Source organism: Podarcis melisellensis (genome assembly GCF_964234715.1).
Source record: "Podarcis melisellensis genome assembly, chromosome: 8".
NCBI lineage: Eukaryota > Metazoa > Chordata > Lepidosauria > Squamata > Lacertidae > Podarcis > Podarcis melisellensis.
In genome coordinates this window covers 6,894,213-6,917,096 of record NC_138540.1, presented here as the reverse complement: position 1 = coordinate 6,917,096, position 22,884 = coordinate 6,894,213, and the positions used below count along the sequence as shown (strand labels likewise).

Sequence of the window (22,884 nt, the reverse complement as noted above, 5' to 3'; positions counted from 1 at the left end):
CAACAGTGGGACAGACAACCTTCGAAGGTAATGGACTCTCCTTCATTGGAATTTTTTTAACGGAGGTCAGTTAGGGATCCTGTATGTGTGATTCCTGCATTGCACAGGTTTGGACTAGATCAGAGGTGTCCAAACTTTTTTCAAAGAGGGCCAGATTTGATGAAGTGAAGGGCCACAAGGGCCAACTGAAGTTGTTGATTTTACCCCAAAGTTGTTGGTTTGGGGGATTTTACCCCAGGAAATAAACTACCACAGGGGCTGGATTAAACTGACCGGTGGGCCAGATTAGGCCCCAAAATGGACTTTGGACATGCCTGGACTAGATGATCCTTTGGGGATCAGAAATCCCAAAAGGGACAGAACTGTTATGGATGTTGATAAGGGGTCCCAGAGGGAGCCTGAAACAGGGTGTGTGTCATTTTCTCTCTGATCAAAACTCTCAGGGAGATCTTCAGATGAAGAATCAGATCAAGGAAAAGAGCCCAAAGGAGGAGATGTTGTACTTGTTAGAATTCCTGGCTCCATGATTGCAGTCATGGGATTGTTGTCTATCACATGATGGTGTATGTTTTCATTCCACAGAGTGGGAAGTGACGGAGACAGGATGTTTGTGTTACTGTGTTCCATGAAGTGGGACTATTGTCCTTTGTTCTTTCTCTTTGCTGTCTGATGCTAGAGAGAGAGGGAGCCATGTTGCCATTAATTTCATTCTCCATTCTTCAATTGTAGGCGCCACAACAAACCCTCTGTGAGGTGAGTGGGGCTGAGAGACTTCAGAGAAGTATGAATAGCCCAAGGTCACCCAGCAGCTGCATGTGGAGGAGCGGAGAAGCGAACCCGGTTCCCCAGATTACGAGTCCACCGCTCTTAACCACTACACCACACTGGCTCTCTACAATTCCCATCAGGCTCAGTACCAGAATGAAACCAGCAGCGGGTAACAACATCAACTTCTGCCTCCTGTGTTGTTTTTGCTGCATTTGAAACACCAACATGACCTCTCCTGAGAGCCAGTGTGGTGTAGTGGTTAAGAGCGGTAGTCACGTAATCTGGGGAACCGGGTTCGAGTCTCCGCTCCTCCACATGCAGCTGCTGGGTGACCTTGGGCCAGTCACACTTCTTTGAAGTCTCTCAGCCCCACTCACCTCACAGAGTGTTTGTTGTGGGGGAGGAAGGGAAAGGAGATTGTTAGCCGCTTTGAGACTCCTGAAGGGGAGTGAAGGGCGGGATATCAAATCCAAACTCTTCTTCCTCTTCTTCTGCAAGCCTGGACATTGTACATGGAGATCCTGGCTGGCTAGATGACAAGACCTGCCCCCCTCTTGATGTGGTCCAAAGGAAAGCAGAGCAATAAATTTGGAACCAACTTGGCTACAGGAGTTGCTGGAAGGTCCCCCCACAAAATCCCAAGAATTGGAAGGTACTCAGGGCATCATCCAGACTGACCCCCAAACCCACAATATGAATTTTCTTGCACACCAACATGTGTGTTTTTGTACTTATATTTTGCCTGGAGCTGGATTATGCAGAATTAGACAAATTAACAGGAAGGATTCGAAACCTGCGGGACCAGAGATTCTTAGAAGACTGGAGTAAATATATGAACTATTTGAAAAGTAATAGTAATGAACAGATTGGAGGATTGCAAGAAGCTTTGTAAGGAGGACTATTTGAAATATTGCAAGTAAGACTAAGAGGAGAATTATTAGTTTAGGACAATTACGAGTAATAGAGAAATTAAGAAATGCAGAATAAGTGATAAAGAACGGAAAGTCATCAGAGGTGTTGACAGACGTATAAGATAAGAAGATATGTTGTATGAATGTTGGAAATGATATGTTAAAAAACTAATAATATATAAAAATATAGCTTGCCTGGAGAATTGCATTCTAAAAGTTGGGGGCATGAGAATTTCAAAGGCGAGCTGCCTTTCAGTTCATGTATAGCTTTGGGAAAGTACAACTTAAGTAGGTTAAGATTCAAAGTTGGAAATGAGTGGACTCCCCACCCCTGCCAGGGACCTAAGCCTGCAGCGCTCCCCAGGTGCTCCAGCAGGAGAGGGCTGGGATCAGCGGCTGATCACTCTTTTAACTCCAGCCAATTTCATTAGCACACTCTCTGCCATCTCTCCTGGGTTTGCTTTTCTGAACTTGCAGAGCTCCCCCTCCCCTCCCCAGCTGTGTGCTGAGTTCCTGGGATGATGCCTGGATAGAGATGCCTATTGATTTCAGTGTCAACCTCTTAATTGCAGAGTCTCCATCTAAATCCTCTCCAGCATCTCTTCGTGAATGAGCATTTGGATGTATGAGTGCCACTCATCAGCTTCCATCGCAGATGTGGGGCAGAGGCAGAGAGGAGAGCTTGCCTGCCTCCAAACCTTGCCTGCAGCCTAAGAATGTCAGGGATTCTTTCCTTGTGATTCCTGCATTGTGTGTGTGTGTGGGAGGGCTTGAGCTAGATGACCCTTGGGTGTATTTCCGAACAATTTTATAATTCCATTAATGGAGTGGAGCAGTAGGCGAGGACCACAGAGCTCCTCTCAGTTAACTGCTAGTCCCCACAGATGGAAAGCCAAACAGGGAAAGCTCCAAAATTCAGTGCTGATGCCAGGACTCATTTATATATACTTTTAAAAAGTAAGTGGAGAGTTAGTATGGTATGCCCCACAGAGGACCTTAAGGTCCACAAATGGACAGCACTTTGGAGGTCCCGAGCCTCAAGGAGGTTAGATTGGGCTCAACTAGGGCCAGGGCCTTTTCAGCACTGGCCCCGACTTGGTGGAACGCTCTGTCACAAGAGACTAGGGCCCTGCGGGACTTGACATCTTTCCACAGGGCCTGCAAGACAGAGCTGTTCCGCCTGGCCTTTGGTTTGGACTCAGTCTGACCCTTATGTTTCCCTCCCCTTATGGTTTTGACTTTTAAAATGAGGCTGCATTTTAACCTGTATTTTAAATGGTTTTTTCCTTTTTTTCTTATTATGTTTTTACTGCGATTTTATTGATGTTAGCCCCCCTGAGCCCGGCTCTGGCCAGGGAGGGCGGGGTATAAATAAAATTTATCATCATCATCATCATCATCATCCTGAGTAACCTCTATTATCAGAAGCCATATGTCCCCTGTACTTAGGTTCTGCTTCTATGCTTCCCATTAGGACATCAGAACATAAGAAGAGCCTTCTGGTCCGACCAAAGGGAGCCATCCAGTCCACCACCCTGTTCTCACAGTGGCCAACCAGACACCTGTGGGAAACCAGCAAGCAGGATTTGTGCACAAGAGCTCTGTTCCCTCCTGTGTGGTTTCCAGCAACTGGTGTACTCAGAAGCATTGCTTGCCTCCAGCCGTGATGGAAAAGCACAGCACATTTGGGCACCCGAGGCTAAGCGCAAAACGCCAGGGAACAAGCAGGGAGGGAAGAGCAACATTGAGAACAAGGCAGGGAATCCAAGCCCACCTATGGATGGTTGGAGTGAGGATCAAAGGCCAGGGGGGTGGGAGTAGGGGGAAGGAGCCTTCCCTGAGTCATGCTGGGTGGGTGCAGAACCTAGGAGACCTCAGAGCGCAGCCCCTGTCCATTTCCTCCCTAGGGGTGGGACGGAGACTTGACCCCAGGGTTGGGAGGAGATGATTTGCTGAGAGGCTGCTGTAGAAGAAGTGTGTGTGTGTGTGTCTGTGCTGCTGATGCGGTGGCAGACCTGGCCTCCAAGAAGCATGTTGCTGTTGTTGCTACCACCATGAAGGAGTTGCCAAGGCATTTCTTGGAGGCCGGATCTGCTGCCTCTGTGGATTACGCCACCCGAGTCAGTCACCTCACCTTGCCTCACAGGTGAGCCAGCCCTGTGGCCAATAGTCCTCTCCCCATGGAATTTGTCTTATTTCCCCCCAAAGCCATCGTTATGTACTAAGCTTGGATCCTAGAACCAGTGGCGTAGCGTGGGTTGTCAGCACCCGGGGCAAGGCAAGTAATTTGCGCCCCCTAACCCGTGGATTTTAGCAGGGGGCAGAGAGCTGCAAGTGCGAGTGCGCCCCCCAGATGTTGCGCCCGGTGCAGCCGGCCCCCCCTGCACCCCCATGCTACGCCACTGCCTAGAACAATAGGCAAGTAGGATCCTAGACTGCAACAACAGATTGGCTTGCAGGAAAAATCACTACAGGACTCCGAGTATATTTCAGGATGAAGAAGTACTATCTTTTATGCTTCCTGACACTTGACTGGCCACTATGAGAACAGAATGCTGGACAAGGGCAGACCCCCTTTGCCCAGACCCAGCTACTGCTGCCGGGCTCTTCTTGTGATGGCACTGGGGGATCTGCCTGTCAGGTGTGCATGCAGGATCCAGGCCCTGTGACCAACAGGACTCCGCAGAACTGGGGCCTTCCTCAGTTTGTTCTGAAGAGGCAAGGTGCGGCCACACAGGTGAGGTCGATTGGTAACTCACAGCACCTGGTGGCAAGAGCCGGGAAGGGATATAAGGTCAGCATTTTCCATTCAGCTCTTTGCCACAGGAACATGTTCCCTGCCTTGGTGGGTTTGACTCCTTGACTCCTTGCTTCTTGATCCTCAGACCCTTGATTTCTTGACTCCCAGCTCTCTGACCCTCAAACTCTTGGCTTTCTGACTTCTGGCTTCTGGACTCGCATTCCTGCTCCCACCCCACCATCTTGCCCCCAGTCCCAATGTCCCCAGCTGGGACTTCGATCGCCTGTGAAAAGGACTGTGACACTGCCCCAGATCTGAGCCATTTCCCATTGCCAGATGTTTCTGAGGTTGAGCAAAGAACACCAGCCAGCACTAATGTCAAAGGAATTATTAAGCCTGGAGGGGAAGCGTTCAGCAGGGATGAGAAAGCTCCAGTCTGCAGCCAAGTTGGGCCTGCTATGAGTCTCAGTTTGGCCCATGAGCCATTTCCCCCCAAATTTATTCAAAACCCAGTTAACACTATTTAGTTTAATTCAACAAAATGGATGGGCCTGATCCAGTGATACCAGCAAAGTCTGATAGTGATTTACATCTCCTGTTTCCCCCTTGCCTCTTAGCACCCCCCCTAAGTAACCCCACTGTGGGATGCGGGTGGTGCTGTGGGTTAAACCACAGAGCCTAGGACTTGCCAGTCAGAAGGTCGGCAGTTCGAATCCCCACGACGGGGTGAGCTCCTGTTGCTTGGTCCCAGCTCCTTGCCAACCTAGCAGTTAGAAAGCACGTCAAAGTGCAAGTAGATAAATAGGTACCGCTCTAGCAGGAAGGTAAATGGCATTTCCATGCGCTGCTCTGGTTCGCCAGAAGCGGCTTAGTCATGCTGGCCACATGACCCGGAAGCTGTACGCCAGCTCCCTCGGCCAATAAAGCGAGATGAGCGCCGTAACCCCAGAGTCATCCGCGACTGGACCTAATGGTCAGGGGTCCTTTACCTTTAAGTAACCCCACTGCCCACTTTGGAAACCGCTGCCCTTGAGGATGGAGCTGTGTGCTTTGAAATGGGATGCACAAAAGGCTGTCTTAAGCTTTCGTGATTCCAGCAAAACATCCAAAGAAGGAAGCAGACATCTCTTCCCCAAGGAAGATTTGGTTGCCATGTGCCTGCAGGAGGTATGGTTGCTGCTGGTTCTGTGCCCATTTAGTGCTCTCGAGATGTTTTGCCCCATCACCAGGGGCTGCCCTGGTAGAAGTCCAAAACAGCTGGAGTACACCTGGTTGGCAACGGAGGCTCTGGGGTAGCTGTTCAGAGATCCTTCCTTCCTTCCTTCCTTCCTTCCTTCCTTCCTTCCTTCCTTCCTTCCTTCCTTCCTTCCTTCCTTCCTTCCTTCCTATGGCATGCATGGTTTCCCACCTCATTGAATCCCTGCAACAACCCTGATGTAGAGAGCCAGTGTGGTGTAGTGGTTCAGAGTGGTGGACTTGTATTCTGGTGAACCGGGTTCGATTCCCCGCTCCTCCACATGCAGCTGCTGGGTGACCTTGGGCTAGTCACACTTCTCTGAAGTCTCTCAGCCCCTCTCACCTCACAGAGTGTTTGTTGTGGGGGAGGAAGGGAAAGAGGAATGTTAGTCGCTTTGAGACTCCTTCGGGTAGTGATAAAGCGGGATATCAAATCCAAACTCCTCTTCTTCTGTGAGGTAGGTAAGGCTGAGGGGCAGTGACCACCCAGTGAGCTTCATGGCCAACTGGGAGGATTTGAACCCTAGTCTCTCCAGGGTCTAAGTCTAACCTCCTGACCTTGTTACTACACCACAATACATGTCAACACCGGGGTGGCGATCAAGGGCACCATTTTAGGGGACAATAAATTAGGGAGGCTTCTCCTGAGTACATTCAGGACTAAATTCCAAAAAGGTCGTTTGTTGTGAAAGCAATTTGTGTTGGATTTGTTTTAGGAACTACAGCAGCGTTGTCAACCCGGATGAAACAAACATCCGATAACATTTGCTCTTAGCCAAAGGAGTTGGCATTTTTGGCACGCAAACTTAATGGGCGGTTGGGAGGCAGGTGGAATTGCTTGGAACGTCAGCCGCCTCCTTCAGCAAAGATGGCCAAAGTCATTTGGGCACAGCCCTGCGGAATAACAACAATTTGTGGCCTGGAAAACCTGGAGGTGCTGGTGGCTGAGTGTGGGGAGATGTGCCCCTTGACCTCGCCAGAAGAGGGAAGCATCTTTCAGCCTGTTCCTCCGTAAGTGGAGAGCCTGCTAGCAGAGAGTCAGGAGAATTGTGCTCTCCGCTTTCTCTCCCTAATCTGCATGTGCTCATCAAGCACTCTAAACAAACCACCAAAAATAAAACAAAATTGTCTCTTCTGCTAAACGGCAATCATTCCCCGGCGGCCTCTTTTCCAAAACGCCTCCGATGACAATGAGTGATTTGTAACAACATCCAATCGGGTGCACCTCACCCTAACCCATAATTGCCTGCTTTTCCGTGGCGCTTAAAAGCTTTCCAGGTTACAGGAACAGAAGCTTCTTGTCAGAACACCAGGCTATTATACAGATGAAAGGAGCCGGCGTTTTTCCCGCTGCCCGTTTTGTGATGGCCTGCCCCTCCCCTCACTCCCCTCTCTCTTGAGCTATAATGGGAGCGTTTGACTTCAGGACATTGCCAAGATGATAAAAAGAATTGGAGTCAGGCAGGCAAAGGCTCTCTAGCTAAGCGTGACTCCACAGAGACTGGACATTGCCACCTAGCCTCGCTGAATCGTGATGTTGGAAGGGACCCCCCAGGGTCATCTAGCCCAACCCCCTACAACACAAGAATCACAGAGGAAGAAGCCCCAAAATATGGCAATCGGAACTCTGTTTAGAAACCTTCAGCAAAGTGGAGTCTGCTACCTTCCGAGGTGGTCAACAACCTCTTGCTGTCAGAAAGTTCTTTCTAATGTCTAGTCAGAATCTCCTGTCATGCAGTTTGGATCCATTGGTTCAGCAGCAAACTAGCTTGCTACATCTTCCAACCACTTAGCTCATTTGGTTAGAGCGTGATGCTGATAATACCCCAACCCTCACCTAGCTGCTAGGTAGGGGAACAAGAGCCTGGGTGGTGTGTGAGAGCTGAGCTGGGATCAGTCTGGAAGGCGGAGATACAGAGACCTGCTTGCTTTGTGCTGGCTCCAAAGCTGTGCCTAATGGAGAAGCGAAATCTGTTACTGCTGTGAGCCCTTCCATCCTATGCTGAAGTTGTAGCTTTATGTAATTAAAACCATATATCCTAAAGACACCACAGTCTCTGCTGACGTTCATTCCAGGGAAACCAAGCCTGGTAAATGCATGGAACCCCGGGAGTCTCTCACCACTCGTAGACTGGGGGAACTTGCGAGAATAATTTCCCCTGCTTAAAAACTAGAACTGTCCCTCAAAATGAGCTCTCCTCTTCAACTCCCAATGAAAGTGTTTCCTTTCCAACCTGCCTGGTTTCACTTTTAAGAAGAAAAATCTGAAGGATATGTTTATTTTTTTTTGGGGGGGGGGACTGAGTCAACAGAACAACTGGAGGCTTTTAGGGGGCAGGGGGTGGCACTTCAACTAGGGGAGGGGCCTTGTTGGTATCACTATCCTAATGGGTAAACTTTAAAAAGGACACCCCAAGGACACCCTCATTTGAGTTGCGGATTTCATAAAGTTAATTTCATACAGAACTGATTTGTTGTTGTTTAGTTGTTTAGTCGTGTCTGACTCTTCATGACCCCATGGACCAGGGGACGCCAGGCACTCCTGTCTTCCACTGCCTCCCGCACTTTGGTCAAATTCATGCTGATAGCTTCAAGAACACTGTCCAACCATCTCGTCCTCTGTCGTCCCCTTCTCCTTGTGCCCTCCATCTTTCCCAACATCAGGGTCTTTTCCAGGGAGTCTTCTCTTCTTAGGAGGTGGCCAAAATATTGGAGCCTCAGCTTCAGGATCTGTCCTTCCAGTGAGCACTCAGGGCTGATTTCCTTAAGAATGGAGAGGTTTGATCTTCTTGCAGTCCATGGGACTCTCAAGAGTCTCCTCCAGCATCATCATTCAAAAGCATCAATTCTTCGGCGATCAGCCTTCTTGATGGTCCAGCTCTCACTTCCATACATCACTACTGGGAAAACCAGAGCTTTAACTATACAGGCCTTTGTTGGCAAGGTGATGTCTCTGCTTTTTGCACCCAAAAATACATCTGTCTAAAAAGATACATCCGTCGAAAATGTAGTCATCCTCAACTTGCAATCTCCAGCCCATGTTGCCACGTAAGTAGGGTTCCACTCCATCCCAATATTTGAGCGGCGAGAGAATCCAGTGGTGCAGTTTAATTTCCTTGGAACGAAGGTCAATGGAGCCTGTGGTATATTTTAGGATATGTGGTTTTTATTTACACATGGATACAACCTGAGCATAAGATGGAGCGACTCACAGCGTTAAAACCCCAACAGATCTTGCATCTCCATCAGTTACAGTTTTGGGTCCAGCACAGAGGAAGCAGGTCTCTGTGTCTCCAGCTTCCAGCTTGCTTCCAGCTCAACTCTCACACGCCACTCTGGCTCTTGTTCTCCTACCTAACCCCTCAGGTGAGGAGGGTGGAGGACAGGCCCACCCATTAGCCTGAAGGGCCCCATCACTTAGTGTTAGCTCTTGCAACCTGGGTCATTCTTTGGGGTTGCTGTTGAGGACATTGAAGGGGCCAGCTAAGGTTATTGTTTTACAAAGAAACTTGTCTGTCTAGTTCAGAAATAGAGATTCCAACCCTTCCTCAGGCACAAGACCCCCAAGAATTAGAAGGGACCCAAGGACAAGACCCCCAAACTCGTAACAACCTATTTGCCTGTGAACTTTCCTGAGTATATTTTAATAGAGAAATGGGTGATATACAGCTTAGAACACAACTTGAGATCTCTATCACTACAAGAAAAGGTAAGAAGGTGCAGAGTTGGACATTTCCAAAAGCTCTTTGCAATAGCTTTGATGACTCCTGGATCTACCTGCATCATGTGGAGAAGATCCTTCTGGATGCTCAGAAAGCAGATCCCATCAGTCGCAGACAACACAGTCAGATGACAGTGGGACTGGTGGGAGTTTGGGTACAAACATCTGGAAGACCACCAGGGTGTTGAAAGTTGCTGGGGTGTAGCATGAAAGAAGCAGCCCCTTTTCGCCCACGCTTTAATCTGGAACCCAACAATGTTCTTGCCTGCTAAGGGAGTCTCCATTCATCTGATTCCCCTTCCTCTTTGAAGTGTGAGAACAACATCAAAACAAATCCACAGAGGGGGATGTCAAACAGCTGGCTGCCAATTTCCAAGAGATCAAACTCCTGTCCCAGAATAGCGCGGCTGATTGCCATGTCATCATTTGCAATTTTCTAGCAATTAATTCTGCTCCTGGTGACATCCGGTCACTTTTATACACAAGGGGCTTCTTGCTGATCCTCCTTGAACAAACAGTCAAACATTTCATGGCAAAGCAGAAGCCGAGAGGATGTCGGATCCCAGTCATGTGCCCCCGACAAGATATATGACCCCGCCATCCCAGTTCAAGGGACCACTCCATGACCCCAGGGGTCACCGATGCTAGTCCTGAATCACTTCCTGTTCTGATGCTCTGACGGCGAACCATTGGTCTTAGAAAAATATCCTCTTGGAGCAGATTGAGTATGTTGATGGGGGGGGGGCAGGTGGCGTTTAATTCCCAAAGATCAAACTCCTGCCCCAGAAAAGCTCCCATCTCTGGGCTAAGGTTACCAGATTTTTTTCAAAGAATCCGGGGACATTTTTTTTTTAAGAGAAAAAAAAGGTTCTATTTTAAAAATCATTTTTTATAAAATTTAAGAAGTAATATCTTCTCTTCTGGGTCTCCTCTATTGTGCAGCCTTCCTCTGGGCTCCAGCCTGATCTCTTGGAGCACTATCTGCCGTGGAGTAGGCTTGGGTTGGGCCTGGGCTTGGCCATGTGTCCTTGCCCTCCCGGTGCTCTCCTACCTCTCTTCCTCAGCGGCAGTGGCGCGGCAAGGTCAGGGCTCCCCTCTTTTTTCTCCCTCCTCTTTCTCTTCTTCCTCCTCCTCCCTGCGTTGGCTCCAGGGTTTTTACTGGCCCTGGAGCGCTGCTGGGCAGTCAGCCAGATGGCTGGGTACTGTCACTCCCGGCTCAATTTGGGCCAGCGGTTCCCCCAGTTGACACGCCAGGCGTCCCCAGTTCCTCCTCGGCAGTGGCTCTGGCTGGCTTCAGGAGCTGCTCGCTGCCATGGCATCCGCCATTTTGCCTCACCGGAAGTCCCCATATGATGTGTCTTGTGCTGTTGAACCAATCATGCAACATTCATTCCCTACTAATAAATCTGCAACACTTAAAATATACATCTGGTGACATTAAATGAAATCCGGGGACATTCTGGGGACAGATTTTGTCCAGGGACAGATTTGTAAATCCAGGGACTGTCCCCGGGAAATGGGGACATCTGGTAACCATACTCTGGGCAACAGATTAGATTGGAAACAACTGTGGTCTGTTCCCTGACCAGCAGCTCATTTGCCATCGTGGTTCATAAACTTCTTTAGGCCTCCACTTGCTTGGTCCCATAAATTCACCCCCAGTGCCCCCCACTCTACACTATAAAAAGCATTATTCAAAATAGCAGTTTGCAAAGCCCAGGAAGGAAAATAATTGTTGCTGGCATGTCTTGGGAGACAATGGACGAGTGTGCTTTTGGGGTTAAAGTCAAACTATTGGAAAGTTACAGCGTCTGCTTTGGCTGTAGAGATGGATGCAGGAGAGATGTGTTTTATTGCAAGTGGGGCTATCGTTCTGCCAGGACACTGAGGTCCAGCTCCGAGGGCCTTCTGGCGGTTCCCTCGCTGCGAGAAGCCAAGTTACAGGGAACCAGGCAGAGGGCCTTCTTGGTAGTGGCGCCCACCCTGTGGAACGCCCTCCCACCAGATGTCAAAGAGAAAAACAACTACCAGACTTTTAGAAGACATCTGAAGGCAGCCCTGTTCAGGGAAACTTTTAATGTTTGATGGACTATTGTATTTTAATATTCTGTTGGAAGCTGCCCAGAGTGGCTGGGGAAACCTAGCCAGATGGGCGGGGTATAAATAATAAATTATTATTATAATTATAATGAAGACGTGTGGTTGCATTGCTGCAGATACACCATAGCATTTCTTCTCTCTGCACTCCTCCTAATAAATAAAATTGGGAAATGATAACACAATAACATTCAGAACAGTAACAATTAATTGCACATTTATTAAAAAATATATATCTATATATGCAAAACATATATGCAACAATGAATATACACAAAAATGAATATATGATCTGCTCTAATCTTGTAGCTAAAAGAAAAAAGAAAGAAAACCTACTGAATTATTGCCTGTTGTGCAATTGCAAAGGGTTTTGTGGGACAGTCTAAAAACCTTCTGTGATGGCCTGGGATTCCGATTCTGAGAGTCAACCGGAGGAATCCCAACTGGCACACGAGTCCCCGCCTCCAGGGCTGGCTGAACTGGGGCAGGGCCTTGATTCTGAGGAGCCTGCACCTGGGCCGGATCCTCAGGAGCAGGCACCAGGTGAATCCATTCTGGCTCCGGAGGTGGTTGAGGACTCCGTGCCTGCAGGTGAGTCTCCCCCTGGGCCCAGTAACCCTTCGGCCTCTCCTGAACTGCAGAGGATCAGGGCAGAGAGGCGAAGGGAACTGGTTTCTCCCAGGAGGAGTGCTCGCCTTAAGGCCAGGAGAGGCGGGTCTCCTGGGGGCCGGGACCGCCCCTGGCCTCAGAGAAGATAAAGGCCAGTCAGCCCGGTCCCAGGTTGCGGGAGCAACGTCGTTGTTGAGTACCTGTTCCTGCCCGGACCCAGTCCTGTTCCTCCAGTGTTCCTGTTCCCTGCCCGGCTTCCTGCTTCTGATCTTCGAGTGTTCCTGTCCCCGCCCGGCTCCCTGCTTCGGACCTCGCCTCGCACCTGGTGGACTATTTCCAGGCTAGTGACTCAGGACTGAACTTTGACTACGGTAACAGTAACCTTCCCCCCGGGACCAGCACACCTTCCCTCAAATTCCAAAATATTTCCATCATTAGAACGAAAGCTTTGTGGGATGAGGCATCCGACCACGCAAGGAGGAAAATGGAACCAAAGTGGGAGAAGGACAAAAGAAGTGTTTGCTGGATCAGAACAATGGCCCATCTAGCCCAGCATCCTGTTTGCACAGTGGTCAGGCAGAGGCCCCAGTGGGAAACCAGCAAGCAGGATTCAAGCTCAAGAGCAGCCTCTCCCACCAGCTGAAGTATAATACAGGCAGGCAGCTCTGGCAAAAAGGCTCAGCAGTCTTTATTTAATTGTGAACAATATATCTACATATACCACAATTTCATTTTTTTAAAAAAAAAATATCAGAGCAGTGAAAACAAATAGGACAACCACGTATACCACCTTGAGCTCCTTGGATGAAAAAGGTGGTATAAAAATGTAATAAATATGAATGCAAGAAAAAACGACATAACTAGTCAAAAATCACAGCTCATTTGCTAACTGTAGAAGAAGAAACATTTTTTTTAAAAAAAAATTGTCTGCATCAGTCAGTGTGGGAATGTTTAGGGAGGCAGGAGAGGATATATTGTTTAATGATATACTTCCGAACTTGCATTAGCAAGTTCTATGTCTTAGCAGAGTTTAAACATTCCCCTTTAAATGCACAGTGGTTCGCTTGCTGCTTGTCTGAACCTCTCTCTATAAGATTCCTGGTAAGATCCCTTCTTGTCCCTCTTAAAAAGAGTATGCACGGCAATCTTATTAAAGTGAATATAAAAGTAGTTTACTCACATTCATTCAGTTCACAGTTAGATCCCTGAAGGCAGACTTAGGTTACAAAAGTATATATACGTGTGGGACTATCCCATAAGGGAGTTAGTCCCAAGTGACCGCAGACAGGCAGTGACTTCTGCTCACACGTAGAGAAAAACAAAAATGGAGAAGCGAGGAGCAAAAGAAGATGTTGTGCTCCTCTGCCCCAGATTAGGCCACACACACAACCTCTAGTCACATGCAGAGGTTTGTCCCAGTTCAGAAGGAAACAGGAAGTTTTCTCCTGGCTGGTACAAAGCATCCCCTAGCATGTCCATTCTAGGAATGTTGTACTTGACTGCTATGTGTTTCACATCCCACAGTCTGGTGGTAGAGAAAATACAAATGTCAGATGAGTGCAGTACAGTGAAGATCACTGGAGGCCTGCACACAGTGCGAGTGGAGAGTGCTGCAAATTATTTGTGATTCGAGGACCCGATCCCCGCTTGGGGAATAAAGACACGTGGACACAGAATGTAAGGTTAATGGGTAAGGTGAAGGCCACAACTTTATTGATTACAGCATGTGAGAAGGTATTGGCTTAGGCATTGGACCACGGAACATTAGACTCCACCCACTCGTAGAGGGGTGAGTCTGAGGAGGGGTTAACCACCAGTAGGGGAAGCCTGTTGATGCTAATCCAACTATAGCCTCTCTTCCTGATGTCACCAGGGGTTATGCCATGGCCCCCCGCCACACGGGCATCGGACAGGATCCACGACCACCGGATTCCTTTAGCGGAATACCCAAAATTGTCGGGGAAGGCGATGGCCACACCTTGCCACCTGAAACACCAACAACACATTCCAATGCCTAACCGCCAAATACCACGAAAGTTGTGCTACGAGGTAGGCGAAAAAAACCAAGAGGCCGGGCCAATTTAGCCAATTGGAAAAAACTCCTACCAGGCCCCATGGTTAAATAGGGCGACCAACCAGAGGTCCATAGCAAAGTCTCAGGAACAGCTAATCTAAAGGGAGTGGAGGGTGGGTTACTCGAAGAAAATGTGTGTGCAATGGTGGGGATGGCTGGCGCGGCTGCGTTTGAGCAGCAAGCCACACCCCCGTCGAGCTTCCCTATTGGGTGCCCAACTGGGGAGGGGCGTGGCGCCAGCCCTGGAGTTGAAGCAGGGGGCGGAGCGCCCCCTGCATGAAGCGGGAATCATCTCCCGATCACAACCCCTCCCCTCCTGGGAGGAGGAAAGGTTTTGGAAGCATAATGCTCTTCCTACATCTATGAAGCTAAAGTATCTCTTGTAAGCCACCTTTGAGTCTATCGTTTTGATTTTCGGAGCAGAGCCAGAGGCTGGGGGGAGGCTGAAGAGGGAGGATGCCTTTGGTTTTGGCTACCAGATGATGATGATGATGATGATTATTATTATTATTATTATTATTATTATTTTGAAGCTGAGAAGCAACAGGGAGTCAGTAGTGGGGATGGTGAGGCAAAAGACCCTGGGCCCAAGCACACATGCATATTGTATAAAGGTGCAAAGCCCTTCTTTCGCATCCTGTAAAACATAAATGCGCATCTTTTAAAAAACTGGGCAATGGTGTGCCGCCTGCCCGTGACTCCCAAGCCTTCCCTGATCTCTTGCCCCCTTCCCCCTTTGTTTTGACAGATCGGGGAAGGCTTGGGAGTTGTGGGCAGCTGGCCCTTGCCGTTTTTTAAAAACTCTGCACATTTATGTTTTGCAGATTGCAAAAGAAAGGCTTTGCACCTTGCCTGGCAGAGAAACCGTGTGCCTTTTGCCCCTCCTGGGCAACAGTTGGCTGCCTGCAACTCCTGAGCCTCCCCCGATCTGTCAAAACAAAAGGGGAAGGGGGCAGGAGATCTGAACCACCGAACGTTCGCGGTTCACCTTTGGCAGTGGTGGTGGCAGGGAGCAGCTTCTGAAGCCAGCTAGAGCCAACTGTGCTACCAGACTGGCTCCGGGCTGCTGAGGCTGCCACTGCCACAGGGACTGAATTTGTCTGGGTACAGATATGCAAATCCGGGGACTGACCCCAGGAACCGGGGATGTCCGGTAACCCTACTTTAGGGTCTATGTGTCACTCCCTGGACACATAGACTCCCTGGAAAAGAACCTGATATTGGGAAAGATGGAGGGCACAAGGAGAAGCGGACGACAGAGGACGAGATGGTTGGACAGTGTTCTCAAAGCTACCAGCATGAGTTTGACCAAACTGTGGGAGGCAGTGGAAGACAGGAAGGCCTGGCGTGCTCTGGGGTCACGAAGAGTCAGACACGATTAAACGACTAAACAACAACAATGTGTCACCTTTCACCTTAAGCCCCAAATTCTTAAGAAACCAGAGAGGATAGGGAAAGGTTTTGTGCATCTGTCATTGCACAAAAACACGTGGTCTTTCAAGGACGCTGGATGTTGGGAGATTCAGGATAGATAAAAGAAAACACTTCTTCATGCAGTGCATAATCTGTGGAACTCCCTCCCACAGGAACCAGCGATGTACAACAACTTAGGGGGCTTTAAAAGTGGATTGGACAAATTCATGGAGAAGGCTAAGGCTATCAATAGGTACTAGCCAGGATGGTCATACTCTCCACAGTTGAATACCAGTTGCTGGAAACCTCAGAAGAGGAGAGGGCTCCTGTGTTCGAATCCTGGTTGCTGGCTGTGCACTGTGAGAACAGGATGCTGGACCCAATGGGCTCCCACTGGACTGATGCAGCCGGTTCTTCTTATATTCTTTTGGAGTAAGAGCAAGTGAAGGCAGACCTTGCGCTGTCCACGTCCCCCTCTACTCAGAAGACTTTGAAAGGTGCAGCCCTTAGTGTGTAGGGAAATATTATATGTTGCTGTTGCGTGTTATATGAGAAAGAAGCTGGACTCTCCGCCAAGCTGTGCTGATTAGGTGAGAACGAGGCCAAACTCAGAGGTCTCAAATGACTTTTCTTTCATTCTGTGGCAGCCACCTAAATCCTAAGACTTGGATCTGGAAGCTGGGATTAGACATTGTTTATTAAACTCCTGTTCACAGATGCCAGCAAAGAAAAGATTGTTGCCATTATGGATTGAGTATGTAGGGGGACGGAAAGGGGGGAAATCACGACTGCCTTGTTTACTCAATTCCCTTTCTTCCTTTTAAACTGGACTGTGAATCTAAGAAATCCGCTCTCTCCTCCCCCCACCTCACCCACAGAGAGAGAGGGACACAGAGAGAGAGAGAGATCTCTTCTATGTGTGCTCATTTGAGTGTTCATTGGAGTACAGCCAGCAGTAGCACTGGTAAAGCAGAGCGCCTGCTGTAGAAGCATCCCTATCAATCCGATGGGAAGGAAGGCTTCTGGCAACAGGCAGGGCTCCCCCAAACACCATACAGTGGTACCTCGGGTTAAGAACTTAATTTGTTCCGGAGGTCTGTACTTAACCTGAAACTGTTTTAAACCTGAAGCACCACTTTAGCTAATGGGGCCTCCTGCTGCTGCCGTGCCGCTGCTGCTGCACGATTTCTGTTCTCTTCCTGAAGCAAAGTTCTTAACCCGAGGTACTATTTCTGGGTTAGCAGAGTCTGTAACCTAAAGCGTATGTAACCCGAGGTACCACTGTATAACATGAGTAGGCAACCTTAAGGCCCGGGGGCCAGATGCGGCCCAATTGCCTTCTCAATCCTGCCCGCAGATGGAATCAGCATGTTTTTACATGAGTAGAATGTGTGCTTTTATTTAAAATGAACCTCTGGGTTATTTGTGGGGCATAGGAATTCATTCATCCCCCCCAAAAAAAATATAATCCAGCCCCCCACAAGGTGTGAGGGACAGTGGACCGGCCCCCTGCTGAAAAAGTTTGCTGACCCCTGCTATATACAAACATCCATGTTAGGGTCTTAAACTTGATGCCATCACTAAAATGTTGTGGGATGAGACTCCTCGTCATTTCCAGCTATTTCTTTGCCTTGAGTGTTCCTGTTCCTGTATATATTTGGCACCTGTAAGGAGAAGAAGGGCATGGAACTCCCTGCTACCTGCACACTCCCTGCTTCCGGTGATGCCACCTGCGATTGCATTGGCCTTTTCAAAAGCATCCCTGCTGGCTCAACATTCGGCTTTTGATCCTTCCTTCGTGCCCTGCTGCCAAGTCAGGTCTCTGCCATCCTATGCCATGCCTTTGATTTTCCTTCTTTGGCACCCAAATGCAGGCACTGACTTTGATCTCTGTGGATTTGATCTTGTTTCCGCTGGTCAAGATGATTTTTCACCTCTCCTTAAGGGCATTAGCTCTCCTTCACGGCCTCATCCGATTCACAGATCAAACTGCTGCAGTGCAAAGAGGGTCTCCTTGGCAGGGGCCTCTGACACCCCACTGGAGACCCCCCCTCCAGCCCCAAAGGAGCACTCAGCTGAGTCTGGTTGCTTGCCTCAGTGGTGGAGGAACCCTCTCTGGCACCCGGGGTGGTGTAGCCCGTACAGATTGCGTATGTGCGGCATCCCGTATTGTTTGTCTAATCCTCTTTTAAAGCCATCAAAGTTGGTAGCTATTTCTGCCTCCCACGGAAGGGAGTTCCATAGTTTAACTCTGTGCTGCGTAAAGAAGAAACTTCCAATACTCAACTTCATTGGATTTCGACAAGTTCTAAGGTTATAAAAGGAAGGTACTTTTTTCATATGTGGTGGAGTTGTAAATTGATTTAAAATTATTGGGATATGATTTATAATGAAATCAAGAAAATGTTTAAATTGACCTTTATTAAAAGACCAGAAGCTTTTTTATTAGGCATTTCAGGTCAAGAACTGCCAACAGAAAAGAAGAAACTATTTATGTACGCTACGACTGCAGCTGGGATGCTACTAGCCCAAAGATGGAAAAGCGAAGAAATACCAACCAAGGAAGAATGGATACAAAAATTGATGGAATATGCTGAAATGGTGAAACTAACAGAAAGACTCAGAGACAAAGATAACAGAGAATTTTTAAAAGATTGGGAATCATTTATATTTACAGAAACAATGTAAAGAACAATCCAAATGTCATAGACCAAATGGAGCAAACAGCACGCAGACCTAGTGGTGGGAGGAAAAAATCCTTAAATAAGAGACACGGGGAAATGATTAATGGACTTCAATGTCTGTACACTAATGCGCAAAGCATGGGAAATAAACAAGATGAGCTTGAGCGCTTGGTGCAGCAAACTAAATATGACATAATAGGCATCACTGAAACCTGGTGGGATAAGTCCCACGATTGGAATGTAATAATGGAGGGATACAATCTATTTCAGAGAAACAGACCAGACAAGAAAGGAGGAGGAGTGGTGTTATATGTCAGGGATGTGTATACCTGTGAAGAGATCCAAGATTTAGAACGTCAAAGCCAAAGTGAAAGCATTTGGGTCAAAATTATGGGAGAGAAGAATAACAGGGACCTCATTGTGGGAGTTTACTATAGATCCCCAAGCCAAACTGAGGACATAGATGATGCCTTCCTGGAACAGATGGCCAAGCATGCAAAAGGAAGGGAGATAGTAGTAATGGGGGACTTCAATTACCTGAATATTTGTTGGATGTCAAACTCAGCCAAGAGCATAAGGTCAAACAGATTCCTCACTGGCCTTGCAGACAACTTCATTGTCCAGAAAGTGGGAGAAGCAACAAGAGGAACAGCCATTTTAGATCTGGTCCTAACCAATGTTGATTACCTGGTTAGTGGGGTAGAAGTGGAAGGATCATTAGGCGCGAGTGATCATGCTTTTCTGAAGTTTACTATACAGCGGAAAGGAGCAGCCAAGCATACTAGGACTCAATTTCTTGACTTTAAGAAAGCCGACTTCATAAAACTTAGGGAAGTGCTGGGTGAGATCCCATGGACATGTAATACTAAAAGGAAAGGGAGTTCATGATGGCTGGGAGTTTGTTAAGAGGGAGATAGTAAAAGCACAACTTCAGGCAATACCAATGGGATGGAAACATGGAAGGTGCCTAAAGAAGCCAGGGTGGCTCTCTAAAGAACTTTTAACTGAGTTAAGATTAAAAAAGGATGTGTACAAAAAATGGAAAAGGGGGGAAACCACCAAAGAGGAATTCAAACAAATAGCCAGCACGTGTAGACACAAAGTCAGAAAAGCTAAAGCACAGAATGAACTCAGGCTTGCTAGAGAGGTTAAAAGCAACAAAAATGGCTTTTATGGGTATGTTCGTAGCAAAAGGAAAAACAAAGAAACCGTGGGGTCACTCAGAGGAGAAGATGGTGAAATGCAAACAGGGGACACAGAAAGGGCTGAACTCCTCAATACCTTCTTTGCCTCAGTCTTCTCCGATAAAGAAAACAATGCCCGACCTGAAGAATTTGGAGCAAATGATTCAGCAGAGGAAACACAGCCCAGAATAACTAAGGAGATAGTACAAGAATACTTGGCTAGTCTAGATGTATTCAAGTCTCCAGGGCCAGATGAACTGCATCCAAGAGTATTAAAAGAACTGGCAGATGTGATCTCAGAACCACTGGCAGTCATCTTTGAGAATTCCTGGAGAACAGGCGAAGTCCCGGCAGACTGGAGGAGGGCAAATGTTGTCCCTATTTTCAAAAAGGGGAAAAGAGAGGACCCAAATAATTAGCGCCCAGTCAGTCTGACATCAATACCAGGGAAGATTCTGGAGCAGATCATTAAGCAAACAGCCTGTGAGAACCTAGAAAGGAATACTGTGATCACCAATAGTCAGCATGGCTTTCTGAAAAATAAGTCATGTCAGACGAACCTGATCTTGTTTTTTGACAGAATTACAACCCTGGTAGATGAAGGGAACGCAGTGGATGTAGCCTACCTTGATTTTAGCAAGGCACTTGACAAGGTGCCCCATGATATTCTTGTAAAGAAGCTGGTAAAATGCGGTCTTGACTATGCTACCACTCAGTGGATTTGTAACTGGCTGACTGACCGAACCCAAAGGGTGCTCATCAATGGTTCCTCTTCATCCTGGAGAAGAGTGACTAGTGGGGTGCCACAGGGTTCTGTCTTGGGCCCGGTCTTATTCAACATCTTTATCAACGACTTGTATGATGGACTCAAGGGCATCCTGATCAAATTTGCAGATGACATCAAACTAGGAGGGGTGGCTAACACCCCAGAGGACAGGATCACACTTCAAAACGACCTTGACAGATTAGAGAACTGGGCCAATTTTAACAGGGAGAAATGTAAAGTATTGCACTTGGGCAAAAAAAATGAGAGGCACAAATACAAGATGGGTGACACCTGACTTGAGAGCAGTACATGTGAAAAGGATCTAGGAGTCTTGGTTGACCACAAGCAGAGGCTTGACAACGATATGTCAGGAGTGCTCTGATGGTGTTTCCTGCTTGGCAGGGGGTTGGACTCGATGGCCCTTGTGGTCTCTTCCAACTCTATGATTCTATGAAATAGACTCACTAGCAGGGTTTGAGTAAACATTTACAATTAACAAAAGTAAGTATAAAAGCTATACAATGGTACCTTGGGTTAAAGACGCTTCAGGTTACAGACTCTGCTAACCCAGAAATAGTACCTCGGATTAAGATCTTTGCTTCAGGATGAGAACAGAAATTGCGTGGTGGCAGTGGGAGGCCCCATTAGCTAAAGTGGTACCTCAGGTTAAGAACAGTTTCAGGTTAAGAACGGACCTCCGGAATGAATTAAGTTCTTAACCCAAGGTATCACTGTAAAGCTGATGTTAAAGTGATAAAAGATAACAAGAATTAATACATAATTTATACAGAGAATTCATATGAAAGCAAGCAGGGGAAGCCAATATTGGGGAAAACCAGAAGAGCAAGTTGCGGGAAGTCAAAGGGGGTGGGAATCAGGGAATGTTTTTCTTTCTTTTTTCATTTTGATAATTGGATAGTCTGTAATATCATAAAAATGTAAAACTTAATACAAATTTGTTTTTTTTAAAAAATAAGTCTATCTCCTTTTTACCATGCCACGATTCACAGATCCACCGGCATGGGCTTGCACCTGTGTATCCACAAGGGTAGCCTGTTTCCACGGCTGGAGGTGGTGATATGATAGCCTCACTGGGCCCCTGTTGTATCTGAAGGTTTCCCAGCTGGCTTCTCAGAAATTCAAGGTGACACCCTTAATTTAAACCTTAATACAGCTAACCGTTTGACTCTGTTATGTGTTAGACCTGCGGGGAGGGATTGGGGGAAACTCCGTTTTCATGCCAACTGAGATCATTTGTGCTTCTTAACTCTGTGAACTGAGGCAGAGCTTGCTTTTGAAATTCACACTTCTCTGAATTTTGTGATGCCTCCGATAAAAAATAAACACATACAGATGTGTGCATATTTGGGTAAAGTGTATAATGACTGTGAGGTTGATAATATAATAGAAATGCACAGAGTCAAGTAAAATGAAGTACAGTAATGTTCCGCGTTAGGAGCAATGCAAATGGAAATGATGATGAATTTTCACCAGAGTTATTTTTTTAAAAATTGCAAACTGTTGCTCAAATGTGTCAAAACAGCCTTAAAGCTAGGGGAAAATGATAAATGAGAATGGAGGGGTTTGTCCTATTCTAGAGCCGAGTGCTAAGGATGCTAAGGTCTGTTTGTGAAGAAAGGTACAAAGTCCTTTCTGTTGTGGAGGATAATTCAAAGATATGAGCAGCCCCACATGGCCAGACACCTCCCTTTCTGCTGATACTATTTTAGGCTGTATCAACAGAAGTTGAGTGTCCAGATCAACAGAAGTAATAGGACCATTCTGTTCTGCCTTGGGAGAAAAGCAATGACAAACCTAGACAGCATCTTAAAAAGCAGAGACATCACCTTGCCAACAAAGGTCTGTATAGTTAAAGCTATGGTTTACCCAGTAGTAATGTATGGAAGTGAGATCTGGACCATAAAGAAGGCTGATCGCTGAAGAATTGATGCTTTTGAATTCTGGTGCTGGAGGAGACCCTTGAGAGTCCCATGGACTGCAAGAAGATCAAACCTCTCCATTCTTAAGGAAATCAGCCCTGAGTGCTCACTGGAAGGACAGATGCTGAAGTTGAGGCTCCAATACTTTGGCCATCTCCCTGGAAAGACTCTCTGGAAAAGACCCTGATGTTGGGAAAGATGGAGGGCACAAAGAGAAGAGGATGACAGAGGACGAGATGGTTGGACAGTGTTCTCGAAGCTACCAGCATGAGTTTGACCAAACTGTGGGAGACAGTGGAAGACAGGAGGGCCTGGCGTACTCTGGTCCATGGGGCCACGAAGAGTTGGACATGACTAAATGACTAAACAACAACATTCTGCCTTGGTCAGACCCCCACCTACAGTCTTGTGTCCAGTTCTGGGAACCACAATTAAAGAAGGATATTGGCAAGCTGGAAGGTTGTAGAGGAGGGCAACCAAGATGATCAGGGGACTGTAAACCAAGCCTGATGAGGAACGGCTGAAGGAGCTGGGTATCATTAGCCTGGAGAAAAGCCTGAAAGGGGATATGAGAGTCATCTCCAACTACCTGAGGGGCTGTCACGTGGATAATTGAGTAATCTTGTTTCCTGTTAGCTGCTCCCGAGGGGAAGACCAACAGGTTCAAATAACACTAAAGGAGATTCTCCCTGAACGTTAGGAAGAACTTTCGGAGTGTAAGAGCCATTCAACAATGGAACA

The 22,884-nt window shown here is 47.5% G+C and overlaps 1 protein-coding gene across 1 annotated transcript in view; it reads left to right on the top strand.

Moving 5' to 3' along the window:
- Positions 1–6,523: 6,523 nt before the first annotated feature.
- The window catches only part of LOC309375792 (E3 ubiquitin-protein ligase TRIM7-like), a gene marked incomplete at its 5' end in the record, with an annotated part of 37,382 nt that continues 21,021 nt past the window's right edge, over positions 6,524–22,884 (top strand). Inside the window, 1 exon segment of the mRNA XM_081921717.1 lies at positions 6,524–6,666. Coding sequence (XP_081777843.1) covers positions 6,524–6,666 — 143 coding nt within the window.